Raw genomic sequence first — 17,685 nt, forward strand, 5'->3', positions numbered from 1 at the left:
CATTTGTGGGGGCTGACCTATCTCCATGTCACATTTTCCACCTGCAAATCACTGGGCTGTGAAAGGTTTGGGCAGTTCCAGCAACACAAACCTGAACGAGGATGTGGTGTAGGATGCACCATGGGCCTGCACACTGAGCATAATGCTGCCAGAAGTACTGCTAAAGGCATGGACAAGAATTGGGATCTGGAGTTGGACTGGAAGCCACCAGAGTGAATTCTCCTGAAGCACTAAGTGGCACAGAACTATGAGTGTTAGGTTAGCTGATGAGAGGGGGAGTTTATGACAGCAGAGAAGCCTGTATAGTGAGGAAGGAAACAAATAAAAGCAGAAGCATCCTCTTTGGCTTATTTGGTGGCACCAGAAGATTGTAGGCAGTGATAAACATCACTGTGACACTGGTGTGCTGACTTTGTATGCTTTATTTTACCACTTATTTGTTCCACCCCAGTAACAAATCACAGAAAAAAAGAATCTTTTTAATAAAAAGAATTCTTTTAATAAAGAACCTTTTGTTATTTTTAAAAGAACATTTTGAACCTTCTTTGCTATGTGATAACAGTACAGATTTCATGTTTGGCAGAGCTGACCTATATGCTCTACTAACACAGGACAGGCAGCAGAGTTTTCCCTTCCTGTAAATTAAGGTGTGTAAAAATCTACAATGTGATGAGCCTAAGGAGGACCCACTATGCAGCTCCTTGTGGAGCAGTGGGCTCCTATCTGAGTTTGGGGCAGTTTTTCTTGCAGGATGTTTTTCCATGGAAAACAAAGATGTAGCTTTGGAGGATATCAGCCTCTCCTAGCTGTGGTGAAGGAGGAGAAAACAACTAAGGTAGAGAAGCTTGGTAATCCTGTGGCTATACCCGTGCTCAGAACTGCCTAAACCATGATCAGTGAAGCTAGGCCAAAGATTGACTAATAGGTGTATTGTACTTGTGAGTTCTTGGTTCCCTGGTTCTTCATTGGAAATGAGCAAAGTAGTGCAGTAAGTCCACAAGAAGCAGGAATTAAAGTAGCCAAAGTAATGGACATCTTTCTTGAAGATAAATTTTGTTTCTGGAGCATTGGGATCAAATGAGAAGCCTCTGAGCAATGGGTTAATGACCCAAAATTGGTAAGGGGGATTTGATAGGGCCAGGAACAGAAATTGCTGAGCATGACTGTGTTGGTCCAGTGAGTGTAGATTAGCTGCAGTTAAAATATAAATAATTTTTCTTAGTCTCTGGAAATGGCAATGTAGTTGCCTCTGGGCATTTTAACTTGGAAGTTTCAGTTTTTAAAGGTTTTGTAATCAGCAGGGTTTGTCCCACCGTATGTTTCCTGACATCAGTGGGAACCACAGGTGGTTTGTACCTAGGAAAATCAAGATGTTACATACACAGACTGTTTTTATATGTTCCTCTTCAAGGCAAACATCTGTTTTCCTGCAAGGAAGAGAACAGGCTTACCAGAGGCTATTCCTACTCCTATTCATCCTTAGGTCCTACTCCCAGCGTGGGGTTACTGTGCTTTCTGAACAGGTTGGCTGCAAGGCAGCTATGGATGTGAGGTGTACAATTTAGCTCCGGTAATAACTTCAGGGGACTAGGTTATTTTCTAGATTGGCGGGTGTTAAGAAGGTAAATGTTTTTGAAAGAAGAGGCAATTCACATCTGTTTTGTTGAATTGCAGCTACTAAAGACAAATAAGAAAGCAAACAAACAGGCAATACACTCATCTGCTGTTTTGTTTGTTTTTCACCCCGCTAGGGAAAAAACACTTTGTGGTAATGCTAGTATTAGCGTTGTTCTTATCATTAATATTTTGACAAATTGAACACACAGACTCCACAAACATCTACTCCACTGAGGAGGAATTTTCAAGCACATTTACCTCTAGATATAAGTTGCCAGAAAACAGTAATTTTACATTTCATTACAAATACTTCATAACTCTTTTGACAGCTCCTTCTATTAGGTGGTTCTCTGCTGTTCAGAAAGCCATCTACTCTCTATTTCCCAGTTCATAGAGAAAGTTTGTAGGGTTTTGCTTATTTCAAACTGAATGAGGCTGGCTCATGAACCGGATAGGCTGAATTTTGTAACTATGAACTATCTGTGGCTTCCACCGATGCCAGCAAGTATGAGACAAACAGGGAGTTTGAGCAGAAGCTGAAGCTCCTCCATCCTCTAAATGTACTAACAAACTTTTGCTGTGCTAGGAGAGGGCTTAATGGATGCATTTTCAGTGTTAGGATATCCTTCAGAGAACAAAACCACCAGAAAGCTATGAAGTCAAAACAATTGTCTGTCTACCCAGTGCCACTTGCAGTGGCCAGCAGCAGGTATTTAAGGAGGATAGCTAAGGACACAGCAAGCATGCAACCTCCCCTAACCCCAAAGTGCATCTCAGTTTCTAAGAATGAACAGCTCTTTCCACTCCTTTTCATATACCCCCCACTATCCGCAGAAGCTGAGGGATAAAAGGATTGAGCATAGCCCTGCCGAAAGGGACCTGGAGGTACTGGTGGATGAGAAGCTGGACATGAGCCAGCAACATGCCCTTGCAGCCCAGAAAGCCAACTGTATTGTGGGCTGCATCAAAAGAAGCGTGATCAGCAGGTTGAGGGAGGTGAACCTGCCTCTCTACTCTGTGCTGGTGAGGCCTCACCTGGAGTACTGCATCCAGATGTGGAGTCCTCAGTACAGGAGAGACATAGACTTGCTGGAGTGTGTCCAGAGGAGGGCCACAGAAAGGATCCAAGGGATGGAACACCCCACCCTATGAGGACAGGCTGAGAGAGCTGGGGCTGTTCAGCCTGGAGAAGGGAAGTCTCCAGGGAGACCTGGTAGCAGCCTTTCAATATCTAAAGGGGGTCTGTAAGAAGGGATGGGACAGACTCTTTAGCGGGGTCTGTGGTGATAGGACAAGGGAAAATGGTTTCAAAGTAAAAGAGAGAAGATTTAGACTGGATATAAGGAAGAAGTTTTTTACATTAAGGGTGGTGAGGCACTAGAACAGGTTGCCCAGAGAGGCTGTGGATGCCCTGTCCCTGGAGACACCCAAAGTCAGGATGGATGAGCACTTGATCTAGCTGTAGGTGTTCATTGCAGGGGAGTTGGACTAGATGACTTTTAAAGGTCCCATCCAACTCAAACAATTCTATAATTCTATGGGATTTTTAGGTTTCCTGTATTTTATAACTTCATTTTCATCTGAAGGACTTGAAGGGTGGATCATAGCCTGGAAGCAGCTAGAGACACCAGTTGTGCAGAGTCTGTCCCTTGAGTGGGGGCTGCAGACTGCTCTCAGACCTTCTGCAAAACTTCCTATGCAGCAAACAGGCTGCATGAATATAGCCTGTGGCTAAGATGCAGAGAAAATGCAGACACACAGACACCACCACTGCTTCCTTTCCCCAGGTAACTGCTACAACTCCCATGTCTGACAGCTGCTGTGAAAACTTGGAGGAGAAAGGGAAGACTCTGAGCCTGCCATTTGAACTGCTCTGTTTTTTATTGCAGTATGTTACCAGGAGGTATCCCAGCTTACAGAGTTGCTGAGGCCCCAGAGGGCAGCTAAAGGTGGAGGCTGACCTGGGGCTGTCCCTGCACCTCTCACGTCAGATGGCATTGGCCAGCTTCTGCCTTTTGACTCACTGTGATGCGGCTGGTAGCTGTGTGCAACTGGTTCTTCTTTGTATCATCCTTTCCTCCCCCTCCTTTGCCCAGAGGAAGGAAGAGGCTTCTGAAGGTCTTTGCTACCTTTAAAATCTGATTCCACTGCAAAGCAGAGTCATATTTTCCTGTTAATCATGGCAATGGCCATGTGACATTTACAAAGGTTTGTGGTGATGACTGATGCATTGTTCACATTGGTTCTTTATGAGCTGCACCTTTTATTTCTTTGCTCTGTGTTAATATATTTTCGTTATGTTGGACTTGGCTTTTTTTAATCCACTTTGAGTTGTCATTTTGCATAGCTCAGGGCTCACACTTGTATTTGATACATAGTATAACGCAACCAGAGGCTGTGGTTTGTTCCTCGTGTCTAAATGCGGTATTTCCCTAGCTCTAACTGTGTCACATCCTCCTCTGGGGGAATGTACCACCAGATGGTTTCTTTTCACTGAGCTGTCACAGGGGAGGAAGGAGCTCTGTCTGTCTGTGAGACAAATCAGATGCATGCTATAATCTTGGGAGCATCAACAGAAAGAAATTTGTGAACAGCGCAATGAAAACAGGGACTATCTGGGACAGATTGGTGGCTGAGCCACTTCTAACTTCTCTGTTCTCGTGAGGACAGCTAGGACGGAGCTACAGGTATTCCAGTGCTGTTCCCTGGTGCGCAGGATATGGGACCAGCATTCTGCCTGGACCAAACTTCTGTGCTAATATCTCCCTTCTCCTCCCCAGGACGACTAGGAGTATCCAAGGACCAGAGCGTGCTGGCACGGCTGCCTTTTACTTCCCGTGCTCCTGGAGCGGGAGGTCCCTTCTCCGGACTGATACAGAGCGACTTCCTTCCCCTCAGCATTCACGAGAGGCAGCAGAGCGTGAGCGGTGCCATTCCCAGCTGCAGAGCGGAGGGTACCGGGAGAGTGACGCACGCGTTGCAGGATCTCGTGCCAGCCACCGCCATCGAGGCTGAGTTAAAATTTTAATTTATTTTAATCTAGCTGTTGGGGCATTTTAATTCCATCGAAGGAAACGACACAAGACAATCTACAAACATTCATTTGCTACTTTTAAATGAATTTGATTCAGCTGTGCTTGGTTTCTCCTTGTGGGGTTTTGCTTTGAGGTTTGCTTCTTGCTCAGAGGCGTAAGCAGTTGAGGATTGTGAACCTTAAAAATTGCAATCTAAATTCAGTGTTTCATGCATGAATATTTAAACAGAGTAATATTCTCTATTCTTTCAGTTAGGCTCCATTTTTAATCATTAATGTCTGTTCTTTTGAGCAAATAAGCTCCGTGTATATATGACTTGCATGCATTTTAAAAAATGATAGTTCTCTGGGACAAGTTCCAGTGTCACAATATGCTGTATATGAATATTTATGGATCCATCAACACTGGTGAATATTGAATTTGCTGATAAACATAGTAGAGGACTTTTTTTTTTTCTTTTTAAAGAGGTGGAAAAACAATTTGCAAATTGGGTATAATTCAGGGCATATTTTTTTGCCAAAAATACTCTGTTTTTGTTGAGAAAAAATTAAGCTTTTTCACTGAAAACAACTTTTGGATGCATAATTTATCTCAATTATAGAAAAAAGCAACCTTTTCAATGATATTGAATAGCATGAAACACAAAAATTATGTCATTTCTGGCAAAGATTTAAAGTGAACAAAAATGATATCTGAGAGTTTGGTGATATAAGACTTACATTACCCACTACTTGCATGTTAGCCATAGAATACCAATCGGTGTGCTTGCATCAGCATTTTCAGGTTGCAATAAAAGCTCTTCATCCAGATACTCTGATGTTTTGTTAGAATTGTGCAGAAAACCTATGAAGCTGTTGTGAGAATGTGTATACATCTTGCATTGTGTATAAGTCAGTATTATTGCCTCTTGCACTCAGATCACAAATGTAGCACTACGTTTTTTTTTTTTTTTTAAAGTTCCACAAGTGTGACAGTGTTCTGTTTTTCTTTTCTTTACTTGATATATTTTTACATACATACATAGCAGGATATATTTATATGTCTTTCCTCCTCTCAGTACCTACTATGAAACATACTCGTATTTAAATATGGGTAATCTGAGTGCGAACAGTGCATGACCATAAATAACCCAAAAGGAGGGAGGGTCCTGTTGCAACACATATGTAGTTTCTAAATCAACTGTGTTACAAAAATGGTATGTATTGGCTTTTGACTAGGGAATGAGAACAACGTATCAGTACTTCCCATAGGACGGCAACACCATTTCTCTAGCTGTGAGTGGAAGATTAAAGGGATACAGATGGTGGTACGAAGGAGAGAACAATGAAAGGACTGAGAAGAGTTTGAGGAAATGCTGAGGTGAGTGCTGGAAAATTGGGTAACCTCATGGGCAGGTGGGAGGGAGCCTTGAGACAAAACTATGGCTGCTAATTTTGACAGGAACGTCAGAAAACCCCAGTCAGGGTATGACTACTGCAGTGTCATGAAAACAGGCACACACTGAGACCTCTGCTTTGTCACTCAGCAGCTGGAGCACAGCAGTGCGGTGACTGGGAGCCCTTTCACTGTGACAGAGCCAGCGGAGATGTTGTAGGGTGCTGTAGGCCTTGAGACCTGAGCAGAAAAGAGTGGTATTTTGACTGGGGGAATACATATCGTATTTTTCAGTAGAGCACAGTACAAGTTTGCCACAGAAGTTTGGGTTTATTTATATACGATTAACCAACTGTAAAGTACCAGCAATGTTTCTTAAGCAATGTTCAAGTCTGTGTTCAAGCAACTGCCCTTTTGCCAAAAACAGCTAGCAATTTGTAAGATACAGGTTGTTAAAAAGTATATATAATTGTGGAATAATGTAAGTTACTAAATCTTCCTCAGTTCTCTGTGTCTCTAAAAGCAGGAAACAAACTCATGTTTGTGATCTCTTACAAGAAGACAGTTGACCTTTCACTTTTACTGCAGAAGTGCAGTCACACTTTGGGAAATTAAAAGTGGGGCAAGGATTTAAATCATTTCTTTTGGTTGCTTCCTTCAAATAGCTAAGTCTAGGTCCTGAATTTTCCATAAATGCTGTTACCTTGATTTTTTCAGAAAGGGCTTGATGCATGCATATTTGCTCTTGTGAAGTCTTCTTTATCTTCTGCAGGTAAGTCTGTGAAGCAGCAGTAAGAGGTCTATAGCTATCTATGTGCTAGCTGCTCATGAGTAGTGAGCAGCTGGATATGACTGGAAAATGAGATCTTGGGTTTTTAAAACTGGTTTGTAAACAGAAATCCTTTTTGTTTCCAAAGCCTTATTTACTTTCTTCATTCAAGCGTAAGAATGATACTTGACATGGGTCCTTTTCACAACTTCCGTTTTCAAAGAAGAAAAGGTTTTTCTTCCTGTTTTCTTTGAAGAGACTTGCACTACAGCTTGTGACTACTTGCCATTTCCTTTGCCTTCTTTTACTGCAGTGCTGATTCCTTTTGCTGAAGATGACTCAGACATGGGCAGTTCTGGCTGCAGTCCTTTTCCTGATGATCCACCTGATTGGAGGGTCAGGTAAGTGAGGAATATATCACAGTTCACCAGTACAAACAGCGATGTCACATGAGCTGACAAAATAATCCTGTGCTTTGCAGAGTGGCATAGGATAGTATATCTGATAGGGATCTAACATAAATTATCTGAAGATCTGTCTTCTGTTCAGATGAGAAAACACTAGGAGAGCTATCCTTTCAGGCAGAAAAAGATAGAAATATGCCCATATCACATATGCTCCGTTGACTACTATGCCAAATGATCTTGGGTCTTACCGTTCTTATTGACATATGTTCATAGAATCATAGAATATCCTGAGTTGGAAGAGACCTATAAGGATCATTGAGTCCAACGCCTGTTTCACTGCTATCCCAGGTTTTTCTTACACTGTATCCGGTGCACCTAATTCAATAATATGTTTTTGTTTTTTTTAGAAAAGGAAGTTTCCTTTCCCGTAAGGGTGAACCTTGGCCTCCCCATCAGTTTTTCAAAGCCCATATTAAAGTGGTAGGAATCTACTGACTAAAAAATTTGGAGGACTTGTAGCTCACCAGCACACATCACATACAGTGGAAAGACACCACCTCCACTGCATTTCCAAATCTCAAAGACAGTAACAGAAGGAAGCAGGACTTGGAAATTGAATACTACTTATAAGTGCTTGCAAAAGCAATGTGTCACCAAGGCTGCCAGTACAGTAAGAAAGTAGAAATTTTTAAGTATGGTGAAGCCAAGAGCTGCATATGCTTTGACAAAAGCTGAAGTATTATATTTAATATTTAATTTTTTCTTTCTCTATTTCTCTTTTTCCCATGTAGCTTATAGCAGGGTGAATGTGGAGGCTGGTCATGAGGCTGTGCTGAATTGCCCATCAGTCTCCAAGCTGCCTTTGCTAATGGTGACATGGAAGATGAAATCCAGCACTTCCTGCTTTTTGGCTTATAGAAGGGATCTCAATGAGACAAGAATGTTAAACTGCAGTGAGAGGATGATGTGGAAATATTCACCTGACCATGACCCAGCTCTTCGTATTTACCCTCTGAACCTGAATGATGAGGGAAATTACACTTGTGAAATTGTCAGCAGTGAGGGGAATTTTCTTTTCTTCTTTTCTCTGACTGTGATAGGTAAGACACACCTGTGCTTTTTTGTTGTTGTGTGGAGATAAAACAGATTTGAGTTGTTAAAAGAAGTTGTTCATTTTTGATGCATGTTGAGGCTGAAGATAAAAATGTAACTTGATTTAGTCTGACTGGATAGGGGAAGGAGCCATATGAGGACATAGAATAGGACTGGGCTGTTTTAATGAGAAATAATCAGTTGTTCTGGGGTATGTTTTTTTGTTCTGCCTCATGATGCTCCAAATGAACAGTCTAGATAGATTCTGATGTAGTTCTTAGGACGTAATATGGGATTTGAATGCTGTGTGAATGTTCACATGAACAGGAGTGCACACTGTTGGTTAAGTTAATGCAAATAGATGATATTAAATAAATATTGCTGCTTAAAGCTGAACCAAATTTCACAGTGAACACATTGTGTATTTTGCTTGGGTAAGAACCAAACAGGAAGGAAGGAAGAGTTTCAGGACATTATCTGGAAATACTTAATTCTTTCAGAAGCATTGAAAATTATCTGTAGGACTGCATCACTAAAATAAAAACGAAATTAGGCTATTTTCAACCAAGGCAGGAACAGAAAGTATTAGGAAACAAAAGCAGTGCATCAGGCAATCTATCTGAGGTGGGTAGATTGTCTCTATCTTTCCTTAAATTGCAAGAAACCTTTTACTTACGATAGGATTTTTTTGTTCTGATCATCTTAGTTAATTTTACTGATACTCGGAAGGCTTATGGGAAACTTATTCTGTAAATCAGTAATTGCTACTGTTAATTTTTGTTCCTTGATGTTGTTTTTTTTCCTTCTTCCTTTCAGAGTCTGTTTTGTGAAATGCAGAACATAAATTGCTAGGCTTTAGGCAGAACAGTATTTCTCCAGTTCCTCCTTTCTATCCACACTATGAATTTCTTAGCTCGTAGCTTCAGCAAGCTGTGGTGTTTTGTTCAGTATGTGCATTGCTATACGTTTAAATCTTCATTTAATCCAGCCCTATCCAACATCCCATCTTCTGTTACAGCCATGGTTATCTTTTGGAAAACACGAGGAAACAACAGTTCTAGGTGCAGCTACCAATTTTTAGAGATATTTACATTGGACTTTGGTGTATTTTTTCCCCTAAAGATGCTTGGTGCTAATATTCTGAATTAGTTTAAATTGCCTTAAGTTGGCCACACAAAAACTAAAAAATAGTACAATTTTTCTGTTTCTCAGTTAGAGACCTTACCCTGAAATAACGACTGTAGTTTTTTATTTCTTCTGCAGTCCCTCCTACATTGACTCTGACCTCGGACAAGAACGGAGTGGCTGTTTGCCAAGCTACTGCTGGAAAACCAGCTGCCAAAATCTCCTGGATCCCTGCAAGTAATCACAGTGTTGAGAAAGATGTCCACCACCTCAACGGAACAGTGACCAGGGTCAGCTACATAGGCTGGGTCAACAGCACACATCATAATGTCACCTGCCTGGTTACCCACCCAGCTGTGAACCAGACTCTCTCTCTAGATCTGTCATGTAAAGAACATCATTCTGTAATTGCTCTTCATCATACTCTTGTGACTGTGGTTTTCTTTGCAGCTGTTCCCACTGAATGCCAGGGCTTGGCAGATTGTTTAGTGGGATGAAATGCCAAAGTTATTGTGCATGTTGATAGAGAAATTAGTAATTCAGAGTTAGTCAACTGAAACCAAATGTTTTACAGCATGGTATGAGGAAGTTTCCAGTGGGAGCTTACTTGTATCCCCATTTTAAGTTACAAGAGCTGCTTCTTCTTTTTCAGTGATCCTTGTTTAATTAGTGATGACAGAGAAGTTCTCTCTGCAGTAACTGTGATTCATTTTTGATGCGAAACTCTGAACCCCTAGAGCTGAATTTTTCCATTTCCCCACAGTGGTGATGCTCTGAAGAAAACTTCCTTGGGGAGTGGCTGTGTGTTACTCTTGAGAAAACTTTCCCAGAGACAAAGGTAGTAAAGGGTAAATTTGGCTTCCCAGCTGGCTATGTTGGACCTGATATGTCTCTGCCAGCAAAGTTTGTAAGAAAAAATAAATAGTGTTTGTATCACCAAAATATCTTAGCAGAGGCATGAAGGATGGAAATTAACGTAGACCAGTCATTAATTACAAAATTCTGGAGGGATGTCTGTTCTGTTCTACTGATTCACTTTTAGTATCATTTGTACAAAGAAACACCATGCAGATGTATGTGTTGAAAATGGAAGTATGTTTGTACACACTGAGTGAGTGAAGCAGTTCGTTTTGCAGGTTGGCACCTAGACATCCCATCTGTCTCTCATTGGAGCTATAGGGGTAGAGCATTAGTTTTCTTTTCTGATTAAGCTAGATACCAGCTTCATATAGTCAGTGGATACTGACATCTAGCTCTGGCTTTCTTTTCTCACCTCAGACAATTCATCCAGGCTCCAATATCTCCTGATTGGACTGCCTACAAGTCTTGCCATTGTAATTGGTGCTGGAGTGACTTTATGCTTGATTTTAAGATGCAGAGGTAAGTCATTTGATGAGCTTGAAATGTTTTACATTCCATTGCAGACTAAATGCAGGTGCTAGGATATGTACCTTACGGCTGAGAGTGGGTCGGGGGGCAAGGATTAAGGAAAATGTTGATATGTGATGCATTGACCCTTTGGAAATAATAAAAAGGAGGATGGAACTTTAAAATAAGCCTAGAGTTTTGGAAGAGTCATTGTTATTATTACTATTGATGTATTACATACGTGGCAAGGAGTTTTTCAGGGAGAAAAAATACTTATATTGAGTAGGGTGGGTTTTGAGCTTTTAGAATGATTTTGACCATTCTGAATTTATCAACATAAAATTCTATACATAGGAATGAGGAGCTCACAGACTAGTTTAAACACTAGCCTAATGGCTAGTCACAAGAAATCCTTCCCCTACCCTGGCAGTTCTAAGTTTTCCCTTGAGCAAGTGTAAGAATAGATCAAATGTACATGTTTCCCTCTGGCTGAATAAGTTGATAATGAGAGCTTATACGCTTTCCCACTCTTGTGACGGTTGTGATGAAGTACAAATAGAGTAAAAGCCTAAGTGAAGGCTTAAAATTGGAGGAAGAGAAAACAACAAGAGGGGTGAAAGCAAGAATGTTTTTGGGAGAGAAGGAAATGAAGAATTGGGAGAAGGCAACTTAGAAGAGGGCAAACTGTAAACAGAGGGAATCTGTAGAGCACTAGTGTGCCTTACTCCCCTCCATTGCCTTGGTTCTGTCCTTATTGCATTCCTATGGTTTTTCTTTGTGCTCAGTGTCACCCAGATTATTCCCTCCATTAGGCATAGTAGATTGCAGGTGTAATAAGTGAATCAGGTCCAAACAGATGAAGTGATGGGGTTGGCAAGAGGGAGCTATGAGGGCTGGCTGAAAGAGAAGAGAAGGCAGGAGAAGAAAACAGAAGGGCAGCTGTTGTCAGTGGTGGTGGCACTGACCAGTGCTTGCAGCACTTTGATGGAAGCCCATCACTGTCACACAGTGAAGAGCTACTTTGGGGCAGGCAAGTAGAGGGGAGGGTTCTCGGCCCATTATTTCCCTTCAGAAAAGTACACCTAACTGAGTCAATTCAACCATGTCTCCCAGGGAAACCAAATGTTTCAGCAAAGGGGAAAAACAATAGCACATTCAGGAGCAGAGCATAAAAGGTGAGAACTTAACCAGTGAGAACATTCAAAAATAAGTCCTTCAACTGCTGAGGGCAGATAGAGAAGAACTCTAGATAAAACAGCTGTGTACCTTGTCCCATCAAACCATTTTGATTTCCTGGTATACTTCTTCCAGCCTCCCAATTACGGAAGAAGGCGCACCGGCCAGCAGTACACTCTGTGGTAAGTGGGCTTCGGTGTTAGTGCCTTGGTTTTTTTTTTTTCTTTTTGAGTGTGTGTGTGAGGGGGGTTCTTTGCTGTGTGTGTTTGTCTTTTTCTTCATCAAAACATGTAATTTCATCGCGATGTGTGGCTGCTCTGACAAAAATCCAGTATATCTCTTTGTGTGCTTGGAGGGTGGAATAAGGAGCAGTGTGTCTGGAAGGGTGTCTATTATTTGGGTAGCCGTAACTTCATCACTCAGAGTATCTAAGTAATTGCTTAAGCACTAGATGGAGAACGGGGTAGTGCACTTCCTGCCTAAGGATACAATAAATTACATTTGCAATGCCAATGCTCAAGGTGAATTTTAGATCTCCCCAACATTAATATGTTCACGATGCTGCTTCACAGTGTAATCTTAGCTTCAATCTTTTGCTTAAGAATATGTATTGCTCTTGATGACAGAAACCTGTGTGATTAAAGATGTGATGGAAACAGGCATTTACAATGAGGGAAAAGGATGCAGTTCCTTATGCACTATTAGCAACACAAACAGCTATGAAATTTTTATATTTTAAGTTGCAGTTCAGATATGCAGGAGATAAGAAACAGCACTGTAACTTTTCCATTGCAAGTTTTACTTCCTCTCTAATTCCAGGGTGTTCTGATACGTATTTGACAGCATGATAGCATGCTTCTCTCTCCTCAGGTCTCCTGCCTCACCTAACGTACCCTGAAAGAATGATTATTTCATATTTTGTTTTCTGCTCACGGTGAAATTAATGGCTGTGTGCTTTGTTTGTTGCAAACTAGTCCAGTGGTGCTCAGAAGTCAGAACAATTAATTTCCTGACATTACTCTTTTATGATATTCTGCACAATTTCACTGATAGGAATGAGAGATGCTGAGATCAAAGTCAGAACTTCCAGTAAATTTAGGTGCCTGCACTGGAACGCCTGTGGCCTGCCCACCTGTTTTTTCTGTCAGAGAAGTTAACATTAGTCAATATGATCTATTTTGCTGAAAATACTGACATTTCAATGTTTGTTTTCAATCTCATTAAGAAAAAGAGATTCAAAAGGTCACCTTGTTCAGACTTTGAGAGGGCAGCTGTGTCTCTCCGCCAACTCAGGTTTCAACCTACACGCCCTGCCCCTTTGTTGCAGAACTTAGAGAAATACCTTCATAGCTCCTTTGCAAAAGTAACGTTGCCTGCCAGATTTCTTCAGATCCTGTTTTTTGTTTTGTTTTGTTGGCCTCTATAGAGGTTCCAAAGAATTCTTCACATAATATAGTGATCTGTATTTTTCTTTATTTTGCAGACTGAGAACTTCACGTGCACATCATTGCATATGAACACACCTGTGATGGACCATTCTGTCTCACCAGAGCAAATCTATCAGAACTATAAACCACAAGCAACATTTATGGTCTATTAACAGTGTAAGCACCAGCAGGCTATACCAGCTCAACTATTAACTATACTCAGTTACTTGAACCTGTCCTTGACCTAGCAAATCTCAGACCTTATGCACAGCAGAACAGCAGAGTACTCAAAACTGATCAAGAAAAGCCTTTGTCCTTTCTGACATGAAGGCAGCCAGGGGAGTGACTTGTTTAAGTCACTGATTCCTCTCTTTCAGTACAGCTGTTAAAACATTTGAAACTTGTAAAGGCTGAGTTGGAGAAATGCACACTTGATTTTGATTTGAGAATGGGCTCTGAGGTAGATGCCATTTTCCCTCAAATCAATAATTGGCATATTTCTGTGACAGATTTTTTTTATCTCTGTAAAAGACTTGGTGAAAATGTAGCACATTTATGTAGTCCATCTGAGCATCCAGATTCTCTTTGCAGTTTCAAGATGGAAACCAGGAAGTGACACAAGGAACCCTAAAATAAAGAAGGGCAAGATCTGGCAGAAATACAGAAATAAAATACTTTTGTTCTATGTAGATAGTTACATGTGGCAGAAAAAAATCTGGTATTTTTCAACCTTTTTTAAAAAAAAGTGTTAATTTTTCAGTTAAACTTTCTATTGTCAATGGCAGAAGAAAGCCAGTTTGAATTTGTACTTGATGTGGAAATGAGAAATAGCAATGGGAAATTTTCTAAGATTCATCTTAGATGCAAATATTTATCTCAAATGATTTCTGGGGCCATTTTCTTATCTCAAATTATTTCTGGGGCCATATTCTTAGAAACCAAGGCTACAGCCTGGTTTGAAAAAATGCAGGTGGTGTGCTTATTTGAAAACAATCTAACCGAGCCATTTATTTCTTCTCATCTCCCTACCCCCAAGTTGAAGAAAAACACTGATTGATTGATAATTCCAGTTTTCATAAATTGGGCTTGTGAAACCTTTTTGAAACAGTAATGCAGCACCAAAGTATAATAAAGTGTGTGCTTTGAATGGTCTTTGTCTGCTAGCTGTTGGAGGAGTTCTCAGGCATGACAGTCCCTCAGTGCCTTTTAATTGAACTTCACTTTATCAGCTCTAAATAGGCATGGGTTGGCACGTACTGACACTACTCCTATCTGTCACAACACAAAGGCATGAAGAGCAACTCCTCGGCTCATGGAAAGTGCCTACACGTCCATTCATGCCTGTCTGGTAACCAAGTGGAGCCATTCTTGCTAACTGTCAGTGGTGGGTCACTATCTCAAGCTGTATACAGCTTCTTCACGTCATCTGTGGGGTCAGAGATGCACCTTCTCATGTATACAGCCTCTGGGAGAAATGAGTGACAGCTTGAAGTTAGTGAAAACAGGTTTCCAGCGATGCTAGTTGGGAAAGTGTATTGTAGCTCTAGTGAAATTGACAGCATTTTTCCAGTAGTGAGTGGTTTCTCAGATCTGCTAGCCTGTATTTGGCAGTGCATAATTGGCTCAATTCAGCATCCTTCTTTGTTCTCCCTGTCAGCCTGGACTTTTCACAGTCAGGGTGCTGTCATAGAGTTGTGTTTGGAAGCCTCTGAAACAGGAGAAAGATCTCTTGTTTCTTAGAGAACTGCCCAACTGGGTCTAAACCAGGGCTCCTGTGACTACACTGATTTGGGTCTGTCTTATTCAGAAGCTGGACCATTGCAGCCAGACCTCAGGATGACATTGCTGTCAAACCTGAAGAGAGTTAGGCTTTGGAGCAGTCTGTTTTCAATGACCATAGTGCACACCATACATCTTGTGATTTTTAGCGTGCAGGGCAAGAACTTCTCATGATTCCTTTGCACTATATGAAATGTTGAATAGCAAGACCTAATGCAGATGCAGGAAATAAAATTTAGGGGCATGACTGTGTTGAGAAAGCCCTCTGGAGAATAATAATTGGACAGATCTGAAAAACATGGTGTCCATGCTCATGACTTTACTTTTTCTGCTCATCCTTTAAATGTGTTATAGTCATAGCAGAAGTGATAGATAGTTTCAGATACATAGTTCCTATCTTTTTAGCTATCTGTGATTCACAGGAGCTTTTGTACCACCTCCAAGCTGCCAACAGGTGATAACTATTGTAGTGACCTGCCAGCACTCCTAAGGGAGTAGTCTTTGACAGGAGGAAGATGTGACAAGCCAAGCAATGGGCCTGTGAGAATGCTCAGAAAGGAAGCCCTTGGTGCACAGGTCTGTGAGGTGAGCAAGTTTGTGTGGAAACAGTGAGAGGAAAACAGGAAAGACTGGAAAAGGGGATTGACAGAGGGGAACAAGACAGCTAGGGACTGAGAGCAAGCATGATTTTGGCTTGTTGTAGCCTGGTACTTAATTGTGTGACTGACTGCTTTTTCCATTCACTCTGGCTGTCACTGGCTACCTTCATTTCTGATCCTGACTGGTGAAAGACAAGCTTTTGTCATATCTGAAGCACTCCACACTCTTCTCTCAGCATCAAAACTATACTGTTCTTCCTCTGTGCCAGCATCTAGTAGAGGACTGTCGTTCTTGGTCTTAGGAGCTGCACACCAAAGAGATGCATACCTCAAGGGGTAAGAAGGGAAAAGTTTGGCAGTACTTCAGTGGCTAGCCAGGGGTTGGACTCCTCCTCTGTAGGAAAGGCTTGAGCTGGGCTTGCACCTCCATCCATCTCAGTCAACCCCCTCCCTCCAAGAAGCAGGGACCCATGTGCAGAAATGCTCAGCTGCTTGGCCAGAGCAGCAGGGCTGATGCAGGAACCCTCCCCGTGCTGCTGTTAGCTGCTGTTTGGCTCCTGCCCAGTTCCTGTTTTCCTGGGCAGACTGCTGAGATAGAGCCTGCTTCCCACCTGGATTTAATTTGGAAGTCGATCTGTTGAGTATTTTGAGAATAAGAAAATCATTTAGATGTTTTCTGTCACGCTGGTTTTGTAACAGGGAAGGCACACAAATGTAATCCACAGAATAGTCCAAATTGTGTATTTTGTCTCTTGCAGGAATTTGGTCTGAAAAATAATCAACTTGAGGAAGTTTGTATATTTACCATGCTTCCTTTCTTAATTGAACACTTTTGGTGCGTATGTGGATTTTGTCTGAAAGAAAATTTAAGCAAAGCAGATATTTTAGATTGCAAACTTCCTTGTATTCTTATGAAGCATTGTGAAAAATGGTTTTGTTTTACATATTATATGCAAATCCTGTCAACAAGAGGTGGAGGAGTGACTAAGCTGTATGCACTCAGTCTGTCCCTTCGCTTCTGTGTAACTCTCTGCACGACAGTTGCTTCTCAAGAGCAGTCCTAGTTTTCCTTCACGACTCTTCCAACTGGTCGGTAAGCACACACTGATGCGCTGAATAATGCTAAACATAATGGGTGTTGAATGACTCTCTTCTCTTCAAGAGTTTCCAGAACTACTGAGCTTGGAGATTCCCTACTCTAGAGCTGTTGCAAAAGCTCTACCTTGCCACTGATGTTTCAGGTGAACTGTTTAGTTAAATATACAGTTGATTGAATGTGACTTGTGCTTTCTAGCACTAACTGATTGTAGGTGAAAATGCTCCTGTTTATTGTGTGTATTGTCACTCATAATGTTGATAGGGCACTCCTGGTAATAATGATTTATCTGGTAATCTGATTCACCTATGAACAACTTTTCTGGTAACAGGAGACATTGCAAAGCTGTGGTACAGTTCTCTGTTCTCATTCTGTTCATTGAAAGTAGCAAAAAACAATAGCTGATGAAAATTTGTGTTTAGAACCACATACATTGGAATACAACTTCAGATTATGAATAAGATTCAAACGCCAATTTTCAGCATCAAGATGGAAATGAAGAAGATAAATGGCTTTCCTGCAGATCTTAGAAATGAAGCAAATTTCCGAAGGGCCGGATCATTGAAAAGCTCAGGTTCTAGGCTGGTATTTCTTATAGCTGTATTTTTTGGTCTAGCCTTGTTGGCATCATTTGTCATAGCTTTTCTTCTCTGATGAGAATATAATACTTTTCTTAGTTCTCCTAATTACAGTAACTCCTGTGGAGTTCTGCCTTGTGGAATTCCACCCCTTGTAGAATATTAGTTTTGATGTTTTTGTGACCTAGTTTTTCGGTCTCTCCTCTCCTCTCCTCTCCTCTCCTCTCCTCTCCTCTCCTCTCC

The 17,685-nt window shown here is 41.3% G+C and overlaps 1 protein-coding gene across 4 annotated transcripts; it reads left to right on the plus strand.

Annotated features, from left to right (window-relative positions):
* LOC110401493 (cell surface glycoprotein CD200 receptor 1-B-like) lies at positions 3,886–14,537 on the plus strand. Of its 4 annotated transcripts, none has more exons than XM_021402698.1 (10): positions 4,063–4,304; positions 4,398–4,632; positions 5,870–6,011; positions 7,109–7,196; positions 7,994–8,302; positions 9,558–9,806; positions 10,698–10,799; positions 12,099–12,145; positions 13,447–13,567; positions 13,982–14,537. In XM_021402698.1, the coding sequence occupies exons 4-9, from the start codon at positions 7,130–7,132 to the stop codon at positions 13,561–13,563; spliced, it is 891 nt and encodes a 296-aa protein (XP_021258373.1). In that variant the 5' UTR covers positions 4,063–4,304; positions 4,398–4,632; positions 5,870–6,011; positions 7,109–7,129; the 3' UTR covers positions 13,564–13,567; positions 13,982–14,537. The 4 variants fall into 4 exon arrangements, with proteins under 4 accessions (XP_021258383.1, XP_021258373.1, XP_021258364.1 ...); XM_021402689.1 differs by adding an exon at positions 6,744–6,798 and having other exon boundaries at positions 4,065–4,304; positions 13,447–14,537; XM_021402680.1 differs by having other exon boundaries at positions 4,066–4,304; positions 13,447–14,537.

Source organism: Numida meleagris, chromosome 1 (assembly GCF_002078875.1).
Source record: "Numida meleagris isolate 19003 breed g44 Domestic line chromosome 1, NumMel1.0, whole genome shotgun sequence".
In the NCBI taxonomy this organism is placed as follows: Eukaryota; Metazoa; Chordata; class Aves; order Galliformes; family Numididae; genus Numida; species Numida meleagris.